This window comes from Neovison vison, chromosome 13, assembly GCF_020171115.1.
Source record: "Neovison vison isolate M4711 chromosome 13, ASM_NN_V1, whole genome shotgun sequence".
Taxonomy (NCBI): domain Eukaryota; kingdom Metazoa; phylum Chordata; class Mammalia; order Carnivora; family Mustelidae; genus Neogale; species Neogale vison.
The window spans coordinates 65,886,964-65,908,944 of NC_058103.1; the positions used below are offsets into that span (position 1 = coordinate 65,886,964).

Sequence of the window (21,981 nt, forward strand, 5' to 3'; positions counted from 1 at the left end):
ATTTGGGAGAGAGAGAAAGTGAGTGAGCACACACAAGTGGGCTGAGGGTCAGAGGGAGAGAGACAAGCAGACTCCCCACTGAGCAAAGATCCTGACATGGGGCTCGATCCCAGGCTCTGAGATCATAACCTGAGCCTAAGGCAGATGCTTAACTGAGGCACTGAGGCACCCCAGTGTATTTTATCCTTTAGAGGGATATCCATTTTATGCTTATTAACTTACCACTTTTTAATGTTTTCCTTCTCTAGCATTCTTTGTTATTACTAGAAAACCTCAATACAGATCTGGAAGTCTACACGACAGTGCTTGTATTCTTCTAGCCAGATTTCTCACCTTGCTTTGGAAGTTTCCCTTTCCATTTTCTCATTTTAGGACCTGTGTGAAACCAGTCTTTTGTCATAATACCATTTCCTGCAAGATGGGACAGAAACCAATCTGGAGTCAATTTAAAATAGAACAAGTGTTCCTAACATTATTGTACCTACACCTTTAATTTTTGTGATCAATTTGTTAATATTCTCTTTCTGAATGTTCCCATGGCATTTAATATTGGTATTTTTAAAAAAGAAAGTATGTCATTTCCAATACAGTTTCTCCTAAATGTTTTCTATGATAGGACTTGGGCATCGAGTTGTTGAATGTACTACATCGAGTAATTTTGACCCGAGAATCACCTTCTATTCAGTTGGCTTCACTTGAAGTGGTAAGACAGATTATCTGTGCAGCTCAGGAACATGTCAAGGAGAAAAGACGAAGTGCAGAAGGTGAATGTTAACCTATAATACAAAATTCATCATATTATTATAATCCAATTAATTAGCATTACTTTTTTAAAGTATTCTTACATGTCTATGTTGTTCTGATAAAGTTGTGTATAGTACAAATGAAACCTCTCTAGGTATGGATTTAAGTCCTTTAATCCACCTCTACATGTTAGCTTGGATTTTGTTAGTAGCTTAGGTTTTCCTTGGGAAAATGAGAATTTTAACAAAATCCTGGAAGGGGAGAAAAAAAATCCCTTATACTGGTTGAATACTTACTTTAGCTATGAGTGTTTATCAGTGTACATGGAAGAACAACTGACAATTTCTTTAAGTTTTCTTTAAGTAATCTCCACACCCAGTGTTGGGGCTTGAATTTGCAACCCAGAAATCTGGAGTTTTATGCTCCACTGATGAAGCCAGCCAAGTACCCCATAACTACTGACAATTTTTTTCTTTCTCTTTTTTTTTTAAGATTTTTTTTTATTTATTTGACAGAGAGAGACACAGCGAGAGGGGGAACACAAGCCGGGCAAGTGGGAGAGGGAGAAGCAGGCTCTCCACTGAGCAGGAAGCCTGATGTGGGCTCCCTAGGATCATGACCTGAGCAGAAGGCATTTTACTCCTGAGCCACCCAGGCGTCCCACTACTGACAATTTTTAATGACTTAAGTTTTGCAGAGTGATTAAATTGCTTACTTATAAGTCTGATTTGGTATTGATGAGTTTATCATTTAATATTACATTTGACTACATAGAACAGAAAACTCAGTCTGATAAGTGGATTTAAAACACAAGGACTTGTTCTGTCATCTAAAAGATGCCCCAGAGACAGGAAGTCCTGAACAGGCATGGCAGTTTCTTAAAAAATATCAGGGACTTGGGACCCCTGGGTGGTTCAGTGGGTTAAAGCCTCTGCCTTCGGCTCAGGTCATGATCCCAGGGTCCTGGGATGGAGCCCTGCATCGGGCTCTCTGCTCGGCGGGGACCCTGCTTCCCCCTCCCTCTCTCTCTGCCTACTTGTGATCTCTATCAAATTAATAAATAAAATCTTTAAAAAAAAAAAACAAAAACAAAACATCAGGGACCTTGGTTCTTATCTTTCTGCCTGCTGTTATCAATACTTAAGAGTACAAGGTAGGCATTGGAGCTGGACCTATCAGATTCACATTTTTCTTTTTTTAAGATTTTATTTATTTTTGAGAGAGAGAAAGCACAGAGGGAGTGGCAGAAGCAGGTTCCCCCTTGAACAAGGAGCCCGACATGGGGCTCGATCATGACCTGAGTGAAAGCCTGACAGACACCCAATCGACTGAGCCACCTAGGTGCCTCTCAGGTTCACATTCTTAACAAGGCATTAACCAGACAATATTTTAAAACTGAGAGGGTTACCAAGGATTTCTTTTGATCTACTGCAATAGGTAGTCATAATAAAGACAACTCCTTTTACCTCCATAACTTTATCTTTCAGTCTTTAACACCCAAGACTTCTGCCATTTAAAGGTTTTACCTACAACAGAAATGGACTAAATTGCCATCTACCTAAAGCAAAGCAAACACGAAATGCTTATTCAACACTGTTTTTTCTGTCTTTTAGTTGATGATGGGGCTGCGGAAAAGGAAACCCTGCCAGAGTTTGGAGAGGGAAAGGACACAGGAGGACTTGTGCCTGGGAAGTCTTTGGTTTTTGCAACACTGGAATTGTGTGTATGCATTCTAGTTAGACAGCTTCCAGAACTAAATCCAAAATTGACAGGTAGCCCAGGAGTAAGAGCTGCAAAGCCACAGGTGCTCTCGGAAGATGGAAGTAGATTGGTGTCAGCTGCATTAGTTATCCTGTCCGAACTTCCTGCGGTGTGCTCTCCTGAAGGTACGCTGTGGTATTTCACTGCTTTACTTGACCAGGAGAGAGAGGAATGGTTTTAAAAAATAAAGGAGATAATGGTTGCCAATCCTTTTCTCATTAAACTAATGCTGCCTCAGAGGTTTGGTGGGTAATGTTTTTAATCCTTTAAGATTAACATTGCATTCTAATAATTTGTTTTTTGAAAGGGTAAAGGTAAGTAGATACTATGTATTATCAACAGATAATGCTCTTTATTGGTTGACAATATTGTTAACGTATCAGTGGCAGTGATTTAGCTCTTGGGCATTTTTTGGTATAAAATACCTAATGGACTTCCCCTTTCTTGGTGATGACAGAAGTTTGTCATCAGTTTGGAATCGAGTCCATACTTAGAGCTTTTAAGGCTCCATAGGGCTCTGCTGAGTCACTGCCTCCTCCTAATTCCTTCTGTGTGAATTTTTAACCTAGAAGCCTTCTTGCTTTTCCCTATTGTCCATGGTGCTTCTTGATCTGAAGTGGCCCATTCCTTCTCTCCTTTTTAAAATTTTGTCTTCTGGGGCACCTGGGTGGCTCAGTGGGTTAGGCCTCTGCCTTCAGCTCAGGTCATGATTTCAGGGTCCTGGGATGGAGCCCCAAATCGGGCTCCCTGCTCAGCGGGGAGCCTGCTTCCCCCTCTCTCCCTGCCTACTTGTGATCTCTCTCTGTCAAATAAATAAAATCTTTAAAAATAAAATTTTGCCTTCCTTTGAAGTTCATATCCAGACCTATGTTATATGTAAATACTTCCCTAAAAACTCTAGCTCATAAAGAGTTATGTTTTTTCATGTGTGTATGCATATATATCTATGTGTATAATGTTGCTTCCATATGTGAATAGGTTTTATGCATCATATAGAGGCATTATCTGTAATTTGTTATTACATACCAAAAAAACAAACTTATATGAAAACAAATATGTCTTATTTCCAATGAAATACTGTATCCTTTAGGAAATTTAGTAGATAATAGGCACACCGTGCTTAATAGATTTCTTAACGGATAAGCATATTTTTGCTTAAACATGTCTTGACCAACATATGTGCTATCTTTTAACATGATTTTCAGCTTTGATATGAATTGAAACCTATATTCCTTATTCTCACATACTGCTTTGCAGCAAGAATGGCAGAAAAAGTGACTAGTAGAAGCTTTAGGATAAAAATACACTGTGAGAGTTTTGTTGAGTAGCCTCTGGGAGCATTAAATTTATTATTTTAGTTTTACTCTCTCAGTTTAAACATAACAATGACTTTTCAACTCTTCAGTGGGTATGAAATTTTTTATAATTTTTATTGAGTAGATTGCTACAGATTCCTTAGAAAAAAGAGTTTGATATAAAATACATTCAAGGGGAGCCTGGGTGGCTCAGTGTGTTGGGCAGCTGCCTTTGGCTCAGGTCATGATCTCAGGGTCTTGGGTTGGAGCCCCGCATCAGGCTCTCTGCTCAGGGGGGAGCCTGCTTACCTCTCTCTCTCTGCCTGCTTCTCTGCCTATTTGTGATCTCTTTGTCAAATAAATAAATAAAATCTTTTAAAAAAAATTAAAATTAAAAATTAAAAAAAATGTTCACGTGGTTAGTAGTGATAGTTGTACAACATTGTGAATGTACCTAATGCCACTGAATTGTACACTTTAAAATGGTTAAAATTGTAAATTTTGTCTATATCACACTAAAAGATAAAAACAAATTCATTATTTGTCAGCTACCAAATAAGCAAGATACAAAAATACTGTGACACAATTTAAATAACATTTTCAGTTATAACCAAAATTTAATACAGTCTTAAAAATCTTAATACTACCTAAATTATCTTAATAGTTATAATCCTTTATGAAAAATGTCTTAAAAGCTAGACATTTTTGACATTGTCTTCCTCGTTGATGATTTCTTTTTAGAAAGTATATGTTTAGACTGAGACATAGAGTGTTTTTAAATATGTGTCTTACAGGAAGCATCTCAATTCTCCCTACTGTATTGTACCTCACAATTGGGGTCCTCAGAGAAACTGCTGTGAAGTTACCTGGGGGCCAGTTATCTTCAACTGTTGCAGCTTCCCTACAGGCTCTGAAAGGAATATTGTCTTCTCCCATGGCCAGAGCAGAAAAGAGTCACACTGCTTGGACTGACCTCCTCCGTAGTGCTTTAACAACAATACTTGACTGTTGGGATCCAGGTAATTAAGGCTATTGAGAAGCAATTGTTTACTTTGTTGTAAAAAGCATGAGGGACTTTGAGAATAAGCTATTTAATTGATCATATTTGGCATTCTTACCTAGAGAGGGCCATAGTTACTACATATGTGTTCAGAGAATATGTATTAAGTAGATAAAAACATCTATATTCTCATTTTAGTATCTTTACTCTTTAATGCAGTTAAATGACTGGCAACCTATATATTAAGTTGACAGAGATCTCCAGATGTTAGTATTAATTTATGAATATAGTATGATCCATAACTAGCTGACAAAACCTTTTAATGCACACAGGGTATCAAAAAGTACATAAGTTATGCATTATAAATCTAAAGATTGATTGGATTTATATCCTCATTCCACTACTTAACTAGCTAACTGACTAGCTAAGTTGCTCAACTTCTCTGAACCTTAGTTTTCTCATTAACAAAATAAGGGTATTGTGTTGCAGGAATTGTTAGAGCAGTAACATAATATATGGAAAGCATCTCATTTATTATCTGATATATATCAATAAATGATAGCCAGTATTGTGTTCAGTGGCCGTTAAAATTTCTTTTGCTCTTACTATTGTTGTATAGTTTTCATTTTCAGTATAATGTCATGGTGATTGTAAAAAGTCCTTAGACATATTATAGATTGTCCCTGCCTTCCTTGTTCTGTTTATAAATGTCACAGTTCACCATATTCTCTTTCATGTGGTGTAAAGGTTTCAGTGGAATTCAGCATTTATTGACCACCTACTTTATGCCCAGAGATGAGAATCTGGTGGAGTCTGGTATCTATAAATTGTTATATGCTTAATATCACAAAGTACTCCTTGAAGGCAACAGTAATATCTTAATTATCACTGCATTTCTAAATATAGTAAAAAAAAAAAAAAGAGAGAGAGAGAGAGACTGATTTAAAAAATGAGATTAATCTGCTCTGAGTGAATCAGGCAGAGTGTAATAGGGTTCTCTGGAAGCTCTTGTTGAGATGAAGTTTTGGGAGTAAGAGGTTTATTAAGGAACAACACCTGTGAAGGGAGTAGGGGAAAGTAATACTGGGCAAAAGAGGAAGTCAAACTCGAGCACAAGCCCCCAACAATTGGGAGTTCTGCAGATTGCCCATATGAATGCCTCACATAGGATAGAAAAGGCCTGTACTTTATCCTCAGATGTGGGCTAACCTAGGAAGGATGTGATCTCAATCAAAGCAACTCTAGCTGAGGCCAACCCTAAGGGCGCTAAGCTGACCATATTTCCCAAGGCTGGCCAGCACCTCCCATGAGGGGATGTCAGTGGTACAGTTCTGTATCTACCACAAGAGGTTTCTCAGAAAAGTTGATGGAGACCTGGAGAATCAGGAAGCATTTTCCACATGGACATCATAGAAACAGGTTCTAGGTACATTTTGATCATGTGCCTGTAGACCTAAATAGTATGGTACATTTGGGGACAGCAAGTAGAATAATAAAAGAATGTGGGGTTAAAGGAAGAGGCGGAGGAGGGTGATGAATAGTAATTATTAAAAAGATGAAGTGGGATGGTACATGGGGCCAGATTATGGAGGATTTGCATGGTTTGTAATTTGGACTGCTTTTAATATGCATGTGGAATCACTGAAGGGTTTTAAGAAGAGGAGTAAAGGGATAGGATTTGCAATTCTGAAGAATCACTGTGGCAGCTATAGAAAAAAAAAACAGGATTCTTAGAGGTAAGATAGTAGTGTAAGGATAAAGAATAAAATGTTAAAATGTTAAGCATGTATTAACAGAATTTATTGATAGTTTGGTTTAGGATTGAAAGGGTTCATTGAGCACTCCTAGTACCATTAACAGAAATTCCAAAGTGAACATTTTCAGGGGAATGTAATGAGTTGAGTTTGAAATGCCTTTCAGATAATCAAGTGGAGCATAATATGTAGCGGTCTGGACTTCAGGAAAGTAATCTGAGCTAAAGATGATTTTAGAGTATGTGTATTGGAGAGTTATCAGCATAAGCTATGGGATAGATAAAATCACCCCAGTTGAGTTTATGGATCAAGATGGAAGGAGATTCAGGAGAGAATACAGTCACAGAAGCCAAAGAAAAGAATTTTAATGGTGAGAGCATGGTCAACAGTGTAAATACAGTGTAAATGGAAGGTAAGGAAAGTAAGGATTGAGTATAGACTCCTCTTCACAAGAAGAAAAGAAAGCTGAAGGAAAGTACAGGGGCAAGGAATTTTTTTTAAGATGAGATTTTAGCGTGCATTTGTGGTTATGGGGGATAAAAGATATGAGATTGGAGTTGGAAATATTAGAGAGGGAATCAATGTCTCCTTCTAAGCAGGAAGAAATAAAATTCATAGTACAATTTAGAAGGATGAACCTTTGCCGGTGGGAGGGAAGAAAAGGAGGTTAGAGATGGGAACTAACAGGTGTAAGATTTTATGATGAGAGTTACAGAGAGCTTGTTTCTTCCATCACACACCAGAAATATGTTTTTGGTTGTTTATCAGAGAATAAGGTTAGGGCGGTAAGGATTTAGATTACCTACCTAGAGAAATTAAAGTAGGAGCTGATAATCACAGGTAAACCATTTTCTGTGTAACAAATCGCCTGAAAACATAGTGGTTTAAAACAACAAACATTTATTATCTGATCATTTACGGGTCAAGAATTTGGAGCAGCATAGGTGGTTGGTTCTCACTCATGAGGTTACTGTTAAGATGTTGGCCAGGGCTGCAGCTAGAAGATCCATTTCCAAGATGACTCATTCATGGTTGTTGGAAGGAGAGTCTTCAGTCTCTTGCTGGCTATTTGCAGGAAGCTTTGCTTCCTTACCACAGAGACCTCTCCATGGGGCTAATGCTAAGGGAAACTTGCATTTATGCTGGGTAAAAGAAGATAGGAGTAAGGGAGTTTAGGTAGGGATGGGGGAATAGGGAATTTGAGAGGAAGTGGGAAGAGGAACCCAGGAGAGCTTTATCCTTCTGAAAATAAAAAGACATTTTTACTAAACAGACTAGCTGTGTTTCAAGTTGTCATGAATGACCAAAAGTAACAACTGTTCAGGAAGCAGTATAGCATCATGATTAACATTATGCTCTCTGGAATCAAACTATCTGCCTTACTAATTGTGTGACTTGGGCAAATGACTAAATTTCTTTTCCTCATCTATAAAATGGAAGAACTAAGATTACCCATTTCCTGTTACTATTATATGGGTTAAATATTTAATATATACAAAGTACCTGTAATAATGTTGTCATCATTTTAAATGTTGACCCATTTACCTTTTACTTTAAAATTATTCAAATTTTTTTAAAAGATTTTATTTATTTGATAGAGAGAGATCACAAGTAGGCAGAGAGGCAGGCAGAGAGAGAGAGGAGGATGCAGGCTCCCTGCTGAGCAGAGAGCCCGATGCGGGACTCGATCCCAGGACCCTGAGATCATGACCTGAGCCGAAGGCAGCGGCTTAACCCACTGAGCCACCCAGGCGCCCTATTCAAATTATTTTTATAAAATCCCACTCATCCATAATATATTGCTTTCATTGCTGTCATTGTTTCATTATTACCTCTCAAGCATCAGTTAAGATATTAATCTCCTCAAGGCTTTCTCTGACCACCTAGTGTAGCAATTCCTGGGTTGCTTTCCTTTATTTTCTGATTTTTTTTTTTTTAATTTACTTATTTGGGGTGCCTGGGTGGCTCAGTTAGGTGTCTGACTCTTGATCTATTAGCTCAGGTCTTTATCTCAGGGTTGTGAGTTCAATTCCCACACTGGGCTCCCTGCTGGGTATGGAGCCTACTTTAAAAAAAAAAAAAAAAAAAGTTATTATATAAAAGTAATCTCTGCACCCAACGTGGGGGTCAAATTCACGACCCTGATATCAAGTGTTACACACTCTACCAGCTGAGCCAGCCAGGAGCCCCAACTTTTATATTTTAATGTATTTTTTATATTCATAGACCTTGTGACTAACAAATTATTTACTTCTGGTATACAATATATCTTCTTTAAATTATAGACTCACTGCCAAAAAGAGCGCTATTTCCTAAACATTTGTTGAATGAATGTTAGCAAAGCTGTTATCTCAATCCCTGTATATCATTTCTTCACAAGTAGTAATCCAGTCTTACACAGTTCCATGAGTTGAATTTGCCGCCCCTTTTCCTTTTCAAGTAACATCAAGTTTTCACAGCAGGGTCATTAAAATTATTGAATGAGATTATGAAGGTAAATATGGGGGGAAATGAAGGAGAATTATCTAACAGAAAATTCTTTCACATGACTGTGACCCATGCAGTATTTTCAGGGTTTTTTATACTGTTAAGAAATGGTATATATAGCAAAGCACTAAGGTATTTTCACTTGACACTTGTGTTATCAAAATATGAATACCTTATCTTTTTTTTTTTTTAAAGATTTTATTTATTTATTTGACAGAGAGAAATCACAAGTAGGCAGAGAGGCAGGCAGAGAGAGAGAGGAGGAAGCAGGCTCCCCGCCGAGCAGAGAGCCCGATGCGGGACTCGATCCCAGAACCCTGAGATCATGACCTGAGCTGAACGCAACGGCTAAACCCACTGAGCCACCCAGGCGCCCCTGAATACCTTATCTTAATCTTAACAAAGAAAGATTACCTTAATCTTAACAAAGAAAAATCATTTCTGATTTGTTCCTCAACAAAAATGATACTATAATAGCTAACTCATGTTGAGCTCAACATGCTATTCAAATGCCTTACATGAATAACTCATTTAATCCTCATAACTTTATAAATGCAAGTACTGTTAATATTTCCATTTTATAAATGTGAAAACTAAAATTGGGGTTCAGTGTTCAATGTCACACAACTAGTAAATGTATATTCCTAGTAAATATACATATATATTTACTGATGTTCGCCTGTAAAGAATGTATACTTTGGTAATTTTTGGCTCTAGAATGACTTACAGTCTTACATTTTAAAACCTACAACTTTTGCCAGGATTCTTAAAATCAGTCCATTAGTGTTTATTGTCTGTAACTGTTGCGTACACAAAAGAAATTGTTGCTCTCAAACCAGAGGTATCTTCACACAGGTGCATAAAACAATACGGCAATCTTGGGATGTTTCTCATAGATCATTTCTCTTTAGTAGATGGAACACATCAAGAACTTGATGAAATCAGTCTACTTACTGCTATCACAGTATTTATTTTGTCTACCAGTCCAGAAGTTACTACCATCCCATGCCTTCAGAAGCGCTGTATTGAGAAATTTAAGGCTACTCTTCAGATAAAAGATCCTGTGGTAAGTGTCTTTATTAGAGAGATGTTTGTAATAGGAATATGTTTAGGCTTTTGTAAAACCTTTCTTTGTGATTTTATTGGCTCCAACAAGAAGTACAAGACTGAATTTTTTGTTTTTAGGTTTGGAGCAATTTCTGTTCTTAGGGTGACAAAGCCAAATAATACTGTTCTTACTCTTTGCTCCCAAGGATAGAACATAGTTAGAGAAAGATAAAGGACATAAAACAAAACAAAACAAAACCTGAATTTGAAATAAGGCATCTTAAAATTGATGTATCTCTAGAACTTACGAGGGACATTTAGTAAGATAACTTGTTTTTATTTTCATTTTTTTTAAGATTTTATTCATTTATTTATTTTAGAGAGAGAGCCTGCTTGCAAGGAGTGGAGGGAGAGGGAGAAGCAGACTCCTCATTGAGCTTGGAGCCTGATACGGGACTCAGTTTTATCACCCTGAGATCATTATCTGAGCCAAAATCAAGAGTTGGGCATTCAACTGACTAAGCCACCCAGGTGCCCCTTAGTAAGATACTTTGTAGCTTATTATAGTGGATTTCCTAAAAAAGAAAGACTTCACCTGCCTTCAAGAATATGATATGAAATAATGGTACCCATCCCAAAAACAGTGCACAGAAGTTAATCTCATTCCTTTAAGACCTCTTCTCTTGCTATATGAACTTCCTATTCCTTTATGCACTGCAGAATGAGTTGGTTCCAGGTCAGAAAGACTTCATTTACAATTAGATTTGGGGGAAATTGACCAATAATATCAAAAGGTTTTAAAACATTTCATCAGGGGTGCCTGGGTGGCTCAGTGGGTTAAAGCCTCTGCCTTCAGCTCGGGTCATGATCCCAGGGTCCTGGGATCGAGCCCCGCATCGGGCTCTCTGCTCAGTCAGCAGGGAGCCTGCCTCTCCCTCTCTCTATCTGCCTCTCTGCCTACCTGCGATCTCTCTCTCTCTCTCTCTGTCAAATAAATAAAGAAAATCTTTAAAAATTAAAAAAAAATTTTTTTTCATCAAATACTAGTAGAACTATATAGGTCAGTGTGAAAAATGCGTAGTTACCATTTAGCCAGAAGGACAATTAAAGATTTCATGGGCAATACAGAAAGTTATGTAGTTTAAAGAACAAATAAAACTTAGTTCTTTTAATAGAGAACATTCAGTTTTCCTAAGTAATCAAAGATTTGATAAAAACTGTATGAAATGTGAGAAATTATTTTGATAATATTCAGAATCTTTATCTTCTAGGCAGATTATTTTAATAAGGCAAAGAAAAACCTTTTATAATCTTTTATCAAGGGGAGACTAATAATCCAAGAAAAATGTGTCTGTTTAACAGAGAGAAAACCAAATTCTAATTTTGTACCAGTGTATTTATGATATTAAAGCTCATTTTCCTTTTTTTACTTACATAAATTTATTCTCATCTTAGGTAGCTTGACCATGAATAAAATTCCTTTCCCAAAATCCCTTTCCGCAAACCTACAACTTTATTTTTTGTACTTCTGGATTTTGTTGTCTTATTTTCCCCTTTCCCATTATGAAATAACCAACCTCACTTTAGGACAAAATTACTTTCTTCTTCCCCAACAAAATTGCATCTACATCCCTCATTCTTTCATTCTTTCTCTTACTGAAACACACATCCTGCTTTGCCAGGATACAAAGATGATTCTGTTACCCATCGATGGATCACAGCCACTAACTCAGGAAACAAGTGGTTGAGCCCTGGCACACTGCCGAGGCCAACTGCACCATTCCTAGGAATCCCAAGGGGGCTGAACAAATGAATGCATAGCTCCTGGCTGGGTTTACCAACACTGTTCCCAAACAAACTCAGATAAACTAATCGCAGGAGAAGCCAATCACTCAAGAGACAAGGATTTGGAATAGAGAATTGGAGAGCTTTATTTTGGGGGCCAGCAGCCAGGGAAGGTGGCTCAAGCCTTAACAACTGACCTCTCTGCCAACAAATGGACACCTAGAGTTTTATAGGGAGAGGTTCGGAGAATTCATGCCAAGAGCAGGCAACACTGATCATAGGAAAGAGTCTGTGTGTATTCAGCAAGTGATCTTGGACAGGGAAGAGTATGGGATGTTGTCTTCTAGGCATTTCTTTGATATCAGGGCTTTCTGGCCTGGTAGATGGAATGTTCAGGTCATTGCAAAACATATTCCATCAATGTCTCAAGAAAGTATGATAAGAAATAAGAACAATGGGTTTCAGTTAGGGCATGAGTTAAGCAATCTTGTCTATTTCTGGTCTTAACTTTTGGGGCCTATGCTTGAGCTAGAGGACTTGCTGACAATTACTTCTAGTAGTTTAATTACATACATGAACATTTTTAACCCTTAGAAACCTTAATTTCTTTTTTTTAAGGATGTGTTTACTTAGGTTTTGTTTATTTATTTGAAAGAGAGAGCATGAGCAGGGGGTGGGGGAAGAAGGCAAGGGAGGGCTGAGGAGGAAGCCCCACACAGGGCTCAGTCCCAGAGCCCTGGGATCACAGCCCAAGCCAAAGGCAGACACTTAACCAACTGAACCACCCAGGAGCCCTTTATTTATTTATTTGAGAAAGGGAGAGAGAACTTGTGCGTGCTTTGCGGGGGGATAGGGCAGAGGGAAAAAGAGTCTCAAGCAGACTATGCATCAAGTGTGGAGCCTCACCCAGGACTCAGTCCCATGACCCTGAGATCATGAACTGAGCTGAAACCAAGAGTCAGATCCTCAACCCTTTGTGCCACCCAGGTGCCCCAGAAAACTTAATTTCTAATGGAAAACTAAGTAAACAACTGTAAACTGTTATACCAACGTTCTTGAGATTGACAAATTTATGAATACATTTTGTAATTTCTAAAAATATATCCTTCCTCAGTATATTTTTCAGTGGTGAACCAAACATGTTTACTAGTAGACCCAACTATCTTAAGTTTCTTGGTAATAAACCAAAAATAGATAAACCTATGTTTAGTAATTAATGTTTCAGTTTTTTATTTTAATTGGAAATGATCCAGATATTCAATGAATACACATCTTTCAACTTATCTCAGTATAATTTTAAAGTTTTAAGTTACCAAAAAGATTTTTGGAAACTATTTTTTTTAATAAGATTTTATTTATTTGACAGAGAGAAACACAGTGAGAGACGGAACACAGCAGAGGGAGTGGGAGAGGGAGAAGCAGGCTTCCCACCAAGCAGGGAGCCGGATGCGGGGCTCAATCCCAGGACCCTGGGATCATGACCCGAGCCAAAGGCAGGTGACTTAACGACTGAGCCACCCAGTCGCCCCATGGAAACTATTTTTAAGTAAACATACAGATGTAGACAGGCCAGGTCTGAGGACTTCTCAGAAGCGTCCTTGGCTTTTTGCAGAATAGAAATCAAACACAAGCAAAAAGAAAAAGCAAACAATTTATTGAAGACATAGAGCAGATACAAACAGAGCATCTGGGAGACGCAGAAAGGAAAAGGAGGGGCCTCTGGGTGTTGATTGGGCATCTGCCTTTGGCTCAGTTCATGATCCCAGGGTCCTGGGATCGAGCCTTGAATCAGGCTCCCTCCTCAGCGGGGAGCCTGCTTCTCCGTGTGCCTCTTCCCCCAACTTATGTTCTCTTGTGCACGCACTCTCTCTCTCTCTCTCTGTCTGAAATACATAAATCTTTAAAAAAAAAGAGAGAGAAAAAGGAAAAGGAGCATGAGTCTCATTTTTGTAGGGGATCAGGAGTTTTACTGAGAATGGTGATCTCTTGTATGTGTCTCACACATCCAGGAACTGGTCAAACAAGGATTGAGTGCTCAGCTGTCTTCCTAAGTTACTTAGACCCTCAAGTCAGGGATTTTGGCATCAAAATGTTGGAATCCGTGCTCTTAGAGAACACTCGTGACATTTGTGATGGCCCTGCCTGGTCACTCCTTAGAAGTTTGCAAGCAATGAGCTTTCATTTTAAAGTTTGAGCCATGAGATAGGTATAATGATACAAAACTCACTAGTTGATTAAAGAGCAGTTGGATCCAGATTGTGTTTCTAAAGTATTTAAATTCCAGTTAACACACAGTGTTATATTAGCTTCAGGTGTGCAATATAATGACTCAGCAATTCTATACATTAGTCAGTGCTCATCATGACAAGTGTATAATTTAATTTCCTTCATCTATTTCACCCAACCTCCCATCCACATCCCCTCTGTTAACCCATCATTTTGTTCTTTATAGTTAAGAGTCTGTTTCTTGGTTTGCCTCCCTCTTTTTTTTCCCCTTTGCTTGTTTGTTTTGTTTCTTATATTTCACTCAGCATAATATACTCTGTAGCTCTACCCATGTCATGGCAAACGGCAAGAATTCATTCCTTTTTATGGCTTAATAATATTCCACTATATAGTAATTCATTTTTTTCTTAAAGTAAGCTCCACACCCAGCATGGAGCCCAATGCAGGACTTGAACCCACAATTCTTGAGATCAAGACCCAGCTGAGCCACCCAAGCACCTCTCCCTTTTTTTATTCTTATTTTTATTTATTTATTAGCACCAGGCAGAGGGAGAAGTAGACTCCCTGCTGAGCAAGGACACCACCCCCCCTGCCAATGCAGGACTCAATCCCAGGACCCTGGGATCATGACCTGAGCTGAAGGCAGATGCTTAGGCAACTGAGCCACCCAGGTGCCCCCACCCCCCCAACCCCACTTTAAAACAAACAAACAAACAAAAACTGGAATTAGGGATAAGAGTTCCTAGAGAAAACCTGATAAAATATTTACATCTCAAAGGCAAAGGACAGAATGCAAGTTCCTCCAGCAAGGACTTTTGTTCCCATTGCCCTGAATTTTTAACAATACTTATAAGCCTTTTGAGATAAAAAGTGAAGGTTTTAGGATTGCTAAAAAGGACTGGTGGATTTAGAATTGTTTCTGGACCCTCATTTCTGTTTTTGCCTTTAATTCCTCAAGAATTGGTTTGCAGTTTATTTTATTTTTTTTTTTAAGATTTTATTTATTTATTTGACAGAGATCACAAGCAGGCAGAGAGAGGAGGAAGCAGGCTCCCTGCTGAGCAGAGAGCCTGATTTGGGGGAGGGGGGTGCTCAATCCCAAAACCCTGGGATCATGACCTGAGCTGAAGGCAGAGGCTTTAACCCACTGAGCCACCCAGGCACCCCTGGTTTGCAGTTTAGAAGACTTCATAGGTTGGGCCCCTGGGTGGCTCAGTTGATTGAGCATCTGCCTTCAGCTCAGGTCATGATCCCAGCCCTGGGATCAAGTCCTGAGTCCATCTCCTTGCTCAGGTGGGAGGCTGCTTCTCCTGCTCCCTCTGCCTGTGCTCTCTCCCTTTGTCAAGTAAATAAATAAAATCTTAAAAAAAAAAAAAAAAGACTTCATAGGTTGACCTACCTGTATAACTACATTATCTCCAATTTTTTCTTTTTATCTGAGACATTGTCAACTAAGATGGAAATCAAAAGATTACTGGTTTTGATTTAGAATTGTGTGTCTTGGAATATTTTAGTGGATACAGAGTTTCATTTTAGCTTTAGGAAGGAATCTTTTAAAAAAAAAAAAAAAAAATTTGCTGCCAAGCTCTGAAAATCAGCTTCCAGTTTGACCAAATTTTGACCATAGACTCACTTTGGGAATAGAGTTACTTGAGTTCCCTTGAACTCAAGAGTCATCCTCAAAGAGGTTGCAAAATGTGTTTTATTTTTCTCGATCTACTGGTTACTACAGAGAGAGATCTGGGAAAGTGGACTCTGATAAGGATTATCATCCTTAGGTGGCTTCTTCCAGTTTCCCCAGGATCACATGTGCAGTCGTAAGTAGGATTTACGTAGAAAATGTAGCTCTAGTATCTACCAGAATTTGGTGAGGTTTTCCATTAATTAATGTTAGTTTCCCTTGTCTATTTAAAGAATAATAGCCATGTACCAGAAATTCCCTCAGACTCTTGTCTGCTCTGGGAGAGGCCCATATGGGACCTTCCTTCCAAGGTAGATATGGAGGCATTCGAATTGGTGTTGGAGGATTTTTTTTTTTTTTTTTAAGATTTTATTTATTTATCTGTAAGAGAGAGAGGAGCGAGAGTGAGCACAGGCAGACAGAGTGACAGGCAGAAGCAGAGGGAAAAGCAGGCTCCCTGTCAAGCAAGGAGCCCGATGTGGGACTCGATCCCAGGACGCTGGGATCATGACCTGAGCTGAAGGCAGCTGCTTAACCAACTGAGCCACCCAGGCGTCCCTGTTGGAGGATTTTTGCAAAACCTTTGAGAACAATCTTTTTTCCAGTATACCAGTTAATTAGAAATAAGATACCAGTTCCTAGGCCAGTGTTTTGATCATGCACCCCCAGAGGGCTGCAGTGCAAGAGGTATTATTTTAGATAACTTCTGTCTAATTTTTTATTCCCTTTTTGCAATGAAACTTTCAATGAAGCTATTTTGGTATCTTAAAGCCTTTTGGAAGTTTCTCCATAACAATTAAAATAGGTATCCCATTCTCTTTGATTTGGGAATCCTTGCTTTTAAGCATACTTCTTCAATAAATGACCTTGTCTAATTGGCACTTTCTCCATAATGGCCATTGTAATTCTAAGTTGCCTTTAGTAAGATTTTGCCATTCTATTAGGTCTTAATAGCTACAGAGACTTTAGTTCGCAGACATAAAATAAGCAGGTGTGCCAAAAGGTGGAGTGCTCAACTTGGAATTTAAGGATCCCATTTCTTTAACTCTTTGGGTCTCTCAGAGCTAAACTAATACCTAAGAGGGATGTGCTACTGGGTTGGGGATTGCATGGTGTTTTATGGTATGCTTTGTTGCATGGACATTTTCTTGAGGTTGGTGGTGGGTAATCTATGTCAGTCTAACCCATTCTGTGATCAGCTTATCCTAGATAGGAGTCTTAGGGTCAGGTAGCAAGCACTCTGACAGTTTTTATGTACTTACTCTACCAATGCCCACCAATTTTGCAGCTTTTTGGCTTTCTAGATTTCCATCTGCTGTAGCCTTTACTTCATGTGCACATCAACATACCAGGAGTGACCAAAGAGATGTTATTGCAGTCTGGCAGTAGAAGGCCTTATGTGCAACACCAGCAAGTCCCAGTGTAGATGTGGGGGCTGGGGAAAGAACTGAACCCAACAGACCTCAACAAATAGGGACTGGAGACTGGGATTCCACACAAATGGAGAACTGCTGTTTCCACACAAACAGTCCATATCTGTGTTTCTCCTTAACTCCTGAAGCCTTCAGAAGTTTCCTTCGGATCCCATCACTGGCACCAAATCTGTCAAGGAACAAAATTCAACTGAGTAAATTTTAAAGATCTTATTGGCTTTATTCATGAATTGGGCAGCATCCCATATACCAAATAAAGAGGAGCTCTGAAGAGCTGTACAGAATCAAAGATTTATAGACAGAAAGAGGAAGGGCAAGGAAATTTCTAGCAAAGAGTGGATTGTTTCAGGCAAAGCTACCTTCCTTAGGGGGATAACAGCGTCTGTCTAGCAGAACACCTCACTAGTGCTGACCAGGTAATTGCAGATTGACTGGTTTAAGATTCTAATCCTGGGAGAGATTGAAACTGTAATTAAGTTGGGTATTGTGTTTTGGTTTGGTAACCTGGGCTTTGCCCCGGTGACTCCATTTTGGGCTCTTGTCCCTCTTTTAACAACTGTTAGCACTTGGATTTCCACAATTAAAAATAAATTAGAAATTAAATGCCTTTTTTAGAGACTTCTTTTAAAAAAGATTTTAATTCACAATTTTTATTTCCTTTTTTTAAATTTACATTACAGTCTGCATGTTAATATAAATTTGTATTTATAGTTTATACTGTTTTTGTTTCTTACCTAATTAGGTACAAATCAAGACCTATCAACTCCTGCTTTCCGTTTTTCAGTATCCAAATCCAGCTGTTTCCTATCCATACATTTACTCTTTAGTATCCTCTATTGTGGAAAAACTGCAGGAAATAGACCAGAGAAAGCCTGAAGACACTACTGAGCTTCAGATCTTTCAAGAAGGTGTAAGGGTCTTGGAAGCACTGGTAGCCATTGCCGAAGAACAGCACCGTAAGTGTCAGCACTAAATTCGTACTAAATAAGAATCCATCCCAAATCAGAAATTTAATGTTATTTTAAGTGTAAAATTTTCAGTTAGTCACTTAACATTATATTTCCACATTCATTGAAAGGCAAGTGTTATTAATTGCAGGTATTGATATTATTGAGTGTTAATTTGAGAGATTAGAAGGATCCTTTTTCCCCTGCAGTGGGAAAAAATGTGTACAGATAAGTGAGTTTACAGCTGTATATATTAAACACTTAAAACCTTCAATCCAGGACTTAAAAATCATTTATTTACTTAACAGGTTCTCAGCTGGTGGCCTGTCTTCTGCCCATCCTCATTTCCTTCCTTTTGGATGATAAGGCTCTGGGATCAGCAACTGCTGTAATGAAAAATTTACATGACTTTGCTTTGCAAAATCTCATGCAGATTGGGCCTCAGTATTCATCAGTTTTTAAAAATGTAATGGCTTCTTCTCCAGCCCTGAAAGCCCGTCTTGAGGCTGCTATCAAGGGCAATCAGGAAAATGTCAAAGTCAAGATATCGACATCTAAACATACTAAGAACCCTGGAAAGAATGCAAGCATCCAATTAAAGACCAATTTCCTCTGATTCCTCTGTTTTAATAGTAAGCACCTTAATAAAATACTTGATTATTTCCTTCTCTTTGGGGACAAAAGTGACATTTTAGACACAAGTGCACTTGGAGGTCTGGTTGATTGTCTTAAACAGCTGTGACTTTTCAAAGTAATATCAAACTTAACATTTTTTATGGGGTGTTGTTTTTTTTTTCTAATTTAATAAAATCACAGAGCTCTTGCCAGGAATTTCAAGAAAGTGCTAAAAAATTGAAGTTACTTAACAATCTAGGAGCTTACTTAAAATCCAGTCTGCTTTAGAAATGAAATGGCTTTCTTCTGACAGTCCATACACACATGGTGTACTTAATACTTTGATAGATAGAGATTGATTCTAAATTATCTTCATTTATATTGTATCCTAATTGCTAATTTAAGATTCTGCCTTATTAAGTAATTATATTAAACTTTCTTGTATTTCTCAGACAACATAATGATTGGAAAGATATTTCGGAAGTTGGTTTAGAATTATCCAATAAATAGTAGTACAAGTTAATTATAGCTCTACAGTGTGACCTCAGAACTGGTGTCTATAAATATGGCTTTTCACCACCTTTTGTTTTGTTTTGTATTGGGTTCACAAAATGGAAATTTTACTTATTTTAAATAGAATAGGACATTTCCACTTCAGTTTCTCACGTGGATTTTCTGTTACCTCTACTCCTGGTAATTTTGTTTTCATTTATGACAGACATCCATACTAATGAGTTTTAATTCATATTTATATTCAGGTCAGCTATGGATTTATATTAAACAACATATTTAGATCATCACCAAATGCAAGTATGTTTTTTTATTGTGAAACATATTTTAATACAGAAAAAATCTAATGATAGAGTCATATTGGTTGAAAAATATTTTTTAACTGTTGGTAATCACTGACTCTCCTTCCACTTCAGTGTTAAATGTATTAATCAAGCACTATGTCACAACAAAGCATTTCCCTGTTAAAAAATTAAAAACTGGAGTGATAGAAGCATGTTCCGAACTGAGAAAACACTTTGAGTCAAGCAGGAACAATGTGATATACTCTATTTTATTATGTTTGTATATAAATACTCTTGTAAATTGTTCAAAATGAAAACACTTGACAAATCTAATACTACAATCAATTTTTTAATTTACATAAATAAAGCTAATTTTCTTTATCATTCTTGTATTTGAGATTATTTTGCCCACAAAAGATGGCTGGTTAGTCTCACAGATTCTAGAAAATCAATGTTGTGGAGCAAATAACATACCTTCTTTGTAACTTGGCATTTTTCTCAGATGAGCCCTTTCTTTGGAGCATTCTTTGCAATGGTTTGGACTCTGTATCTTCCTAATTGTCTTTGCAAATTTGAGTATACACTTCTTGCTGTTTCCTTCATCTGAATGTCCTTCTCTCTATTGTATCTGGCAAACTCCCATTTCTTGTAAGCTGGTTTAAATGTCAGTTCCCCTTGTTAATTCTCCTTAACACTTCTTACACTCCTCTTACACCAATCAAATTTAACTGCTTCCTCACCTATGTCCCTGGAGTACTTTACACATTCTTCTATGCATGGAACCTCACATTGCATTTTGATATCCCCCTGTTAGACCACCTTCTCAAAGGGGGAATTTTGTCTTGTAACTGCCTTTGTGGCATCAATTAAATACTTAATCACTGTTGAACTGCACTGATACAGGATGGATTTGAGCTCAGAAATCTCCTTTGTCAAGGCAATTGGTTATTCTCAGGGTAGAACTTTTTTTTTTTTTTTAAGTTATTTATTTATTTGACAGAGAGAGAGATCACAGTAGGCAGAGAGGCAAGCAGAGAGAGAGAGGAGGAAGCAGGCTCCCCGCTGAGCAGAGAGCCCGATGCAGGGCTTTATTCCAGGACCCTGGGATCATCACCTGAGCCAAAGGCAGAGGCTTAACCCACTGAGCCACCCAGGCGCCCCTCAGGGTAGAACTTTTTTTTTTTTTTTTTAAAGAATTTTATTTATTTATTTGGCACACAGAGATCACAAGTAGGCAGAGAGACAGGCGGAGAGAGAGGAGGAAGCAGGCAGGCTCCCTGCTGAGCAGAGAGCCTGATGTGAGGCTTGATCCCAGGACCCTGAGATCATGACCTGAGCCAAGGAGAGGATTTAACCCACTGAACCACCCAGGCGCCTCAGGGTAGAACTTATTAATTTGATTTTTGAGTTCTTTGGTCTGTTTCATTTAGTTCGTTCTTGAACATTAAGATATCTACTCATCATTTAGTGATATAATTTCCTGAATTGTTTGGGTTAGAGGTATTACATGAATGTCAGTAGTTACGAAATAATATGTCCAGTGTCATGGAATTAGGAACTTTGAGTTAAGCACTATCTTATAGCCTTTTTTTTTTTTTTAGAGTATCACCTTGTTTAAAACAACACTGAATTAGTAAATATATATATTTTTTTAAAGATTTTATTTATTTATTTGACAGAGAGAAATCATAAGTAGATGGAGAGGCAGGCAGAGAGAGAGAGGGAAGCAGGCTCCCTGCCGAGCAGAGAGCCCGATGCGGGACTCGATCCCAGGACCCTGAGATCATGACCTGAGCCGGAGGCAGCGGCTTAACCCACTGAGCCACCCAGGCGCCCCTAGTAAATATATTCTTTTTTTTTTTTTTTTTTTTTTTTATTTGACAGAGACAGATCACAAATAGGCAGAGAGGCAGGCAGAGAGAGAAAGGAGGAAGCAGGCCCCCTGCTGAGCAGAGAGCCCGATTCGGGACTTGATCCCAGGACCCTGAGATCATGACCTGAGCCGAAGGCAGCGGCCCAACCCAATAGCTGGTATTCGAACCTATCTTTCAGATCCAGGGTCCATGCTGGAAACAAAACAAGTACTCTGGCAGTCCTGATTACATCAAGGGGTAGCTTTTCTCTTTTTCTAGTGTTCCAATTCCCTTGGGAGCCTTCCTCACTCCTTACCTAAGATGTTTGCAGTTGTATTTCTCCAAATTGCCACAAGAAGCTTTCTGAACAATAAGCAAAATGTTTTGTTTTTGTTACTGTTTTTGTTTTAAATTGTGTCCTCCACAATTTGTATGGCAATAGACTATATGATTAGGTATTGATGATTAAAGTTTTGATTTGTTATAAAGGTTAATAATCTGAAAAATACATCAAAATTTATATCTGCTTTTATTTTAAAGAGTTCCCAGTTGTGATAAA

At 38.2% G+C, this 21,981-nt stretch overlaps 1 protein-coding gene and 1 long non-coding RNA gene across 7 annotated transcripts in view; one reads left to right on the top strand and one right to left on the bottom strand.

The window, feature by feature from the left end:
* LOC122893851 overlaps positions 1–17,355 on the bottom strand; it is a 61,861-nt gene extending 44,506 nt beyond the window's left edge. The window contains exon 1 of the long non-coding RNA XR_006381701.1: positions 17,243–17,355. This is a non-coding gene — a long non-coding RNA (uncharacterized LOC122893851). The remainder of the gene's footprint in view (positions 1–17,242) is intronic.
* HEATR5A (HEAT repeat containing 5A) overlaps positions 1–20,091 on the top strand; it is a 111,381-nt gene extending 91,290 nt beyond the window's left edge. For 4 of the 6 annotated variants that reach the window (XM_044231132.1, XM_044231133.1, XM_044231137.1 and 1 more), the window contains 6 exons: positions 617–764; positions 2,358–2,630; positions 4,595–4,819; positions 9,938–10,107; positions 17,956–18,169; positions 18,469–20,091. In XM_044231132.1, the coding sequence (XP_044087067.1) occupies positions 617–764; positions 2,358–2,630; positions 4,595–4,819; positions 9,938–10,107; positions 17,956–18,169; positions 18,469–18,776 (1,338 nt within the window). In that variant the 3' untranslated portion in view covers positions 18,777–20,091. The remainder of the gene's footprint in view (positions 1–616; positions 765–2,357; positions 2,631–4,594; positions 4,820–9,937; positions 10,108–17,955; positions 18,170–18,468) is intronic. The other 2 variants (XM_044231135.1, XM_044231136.1) reach the window with 2 other exon arrangements.
* Positions 20,092–21,981: the final 1,890 nt, after the last annotated feature.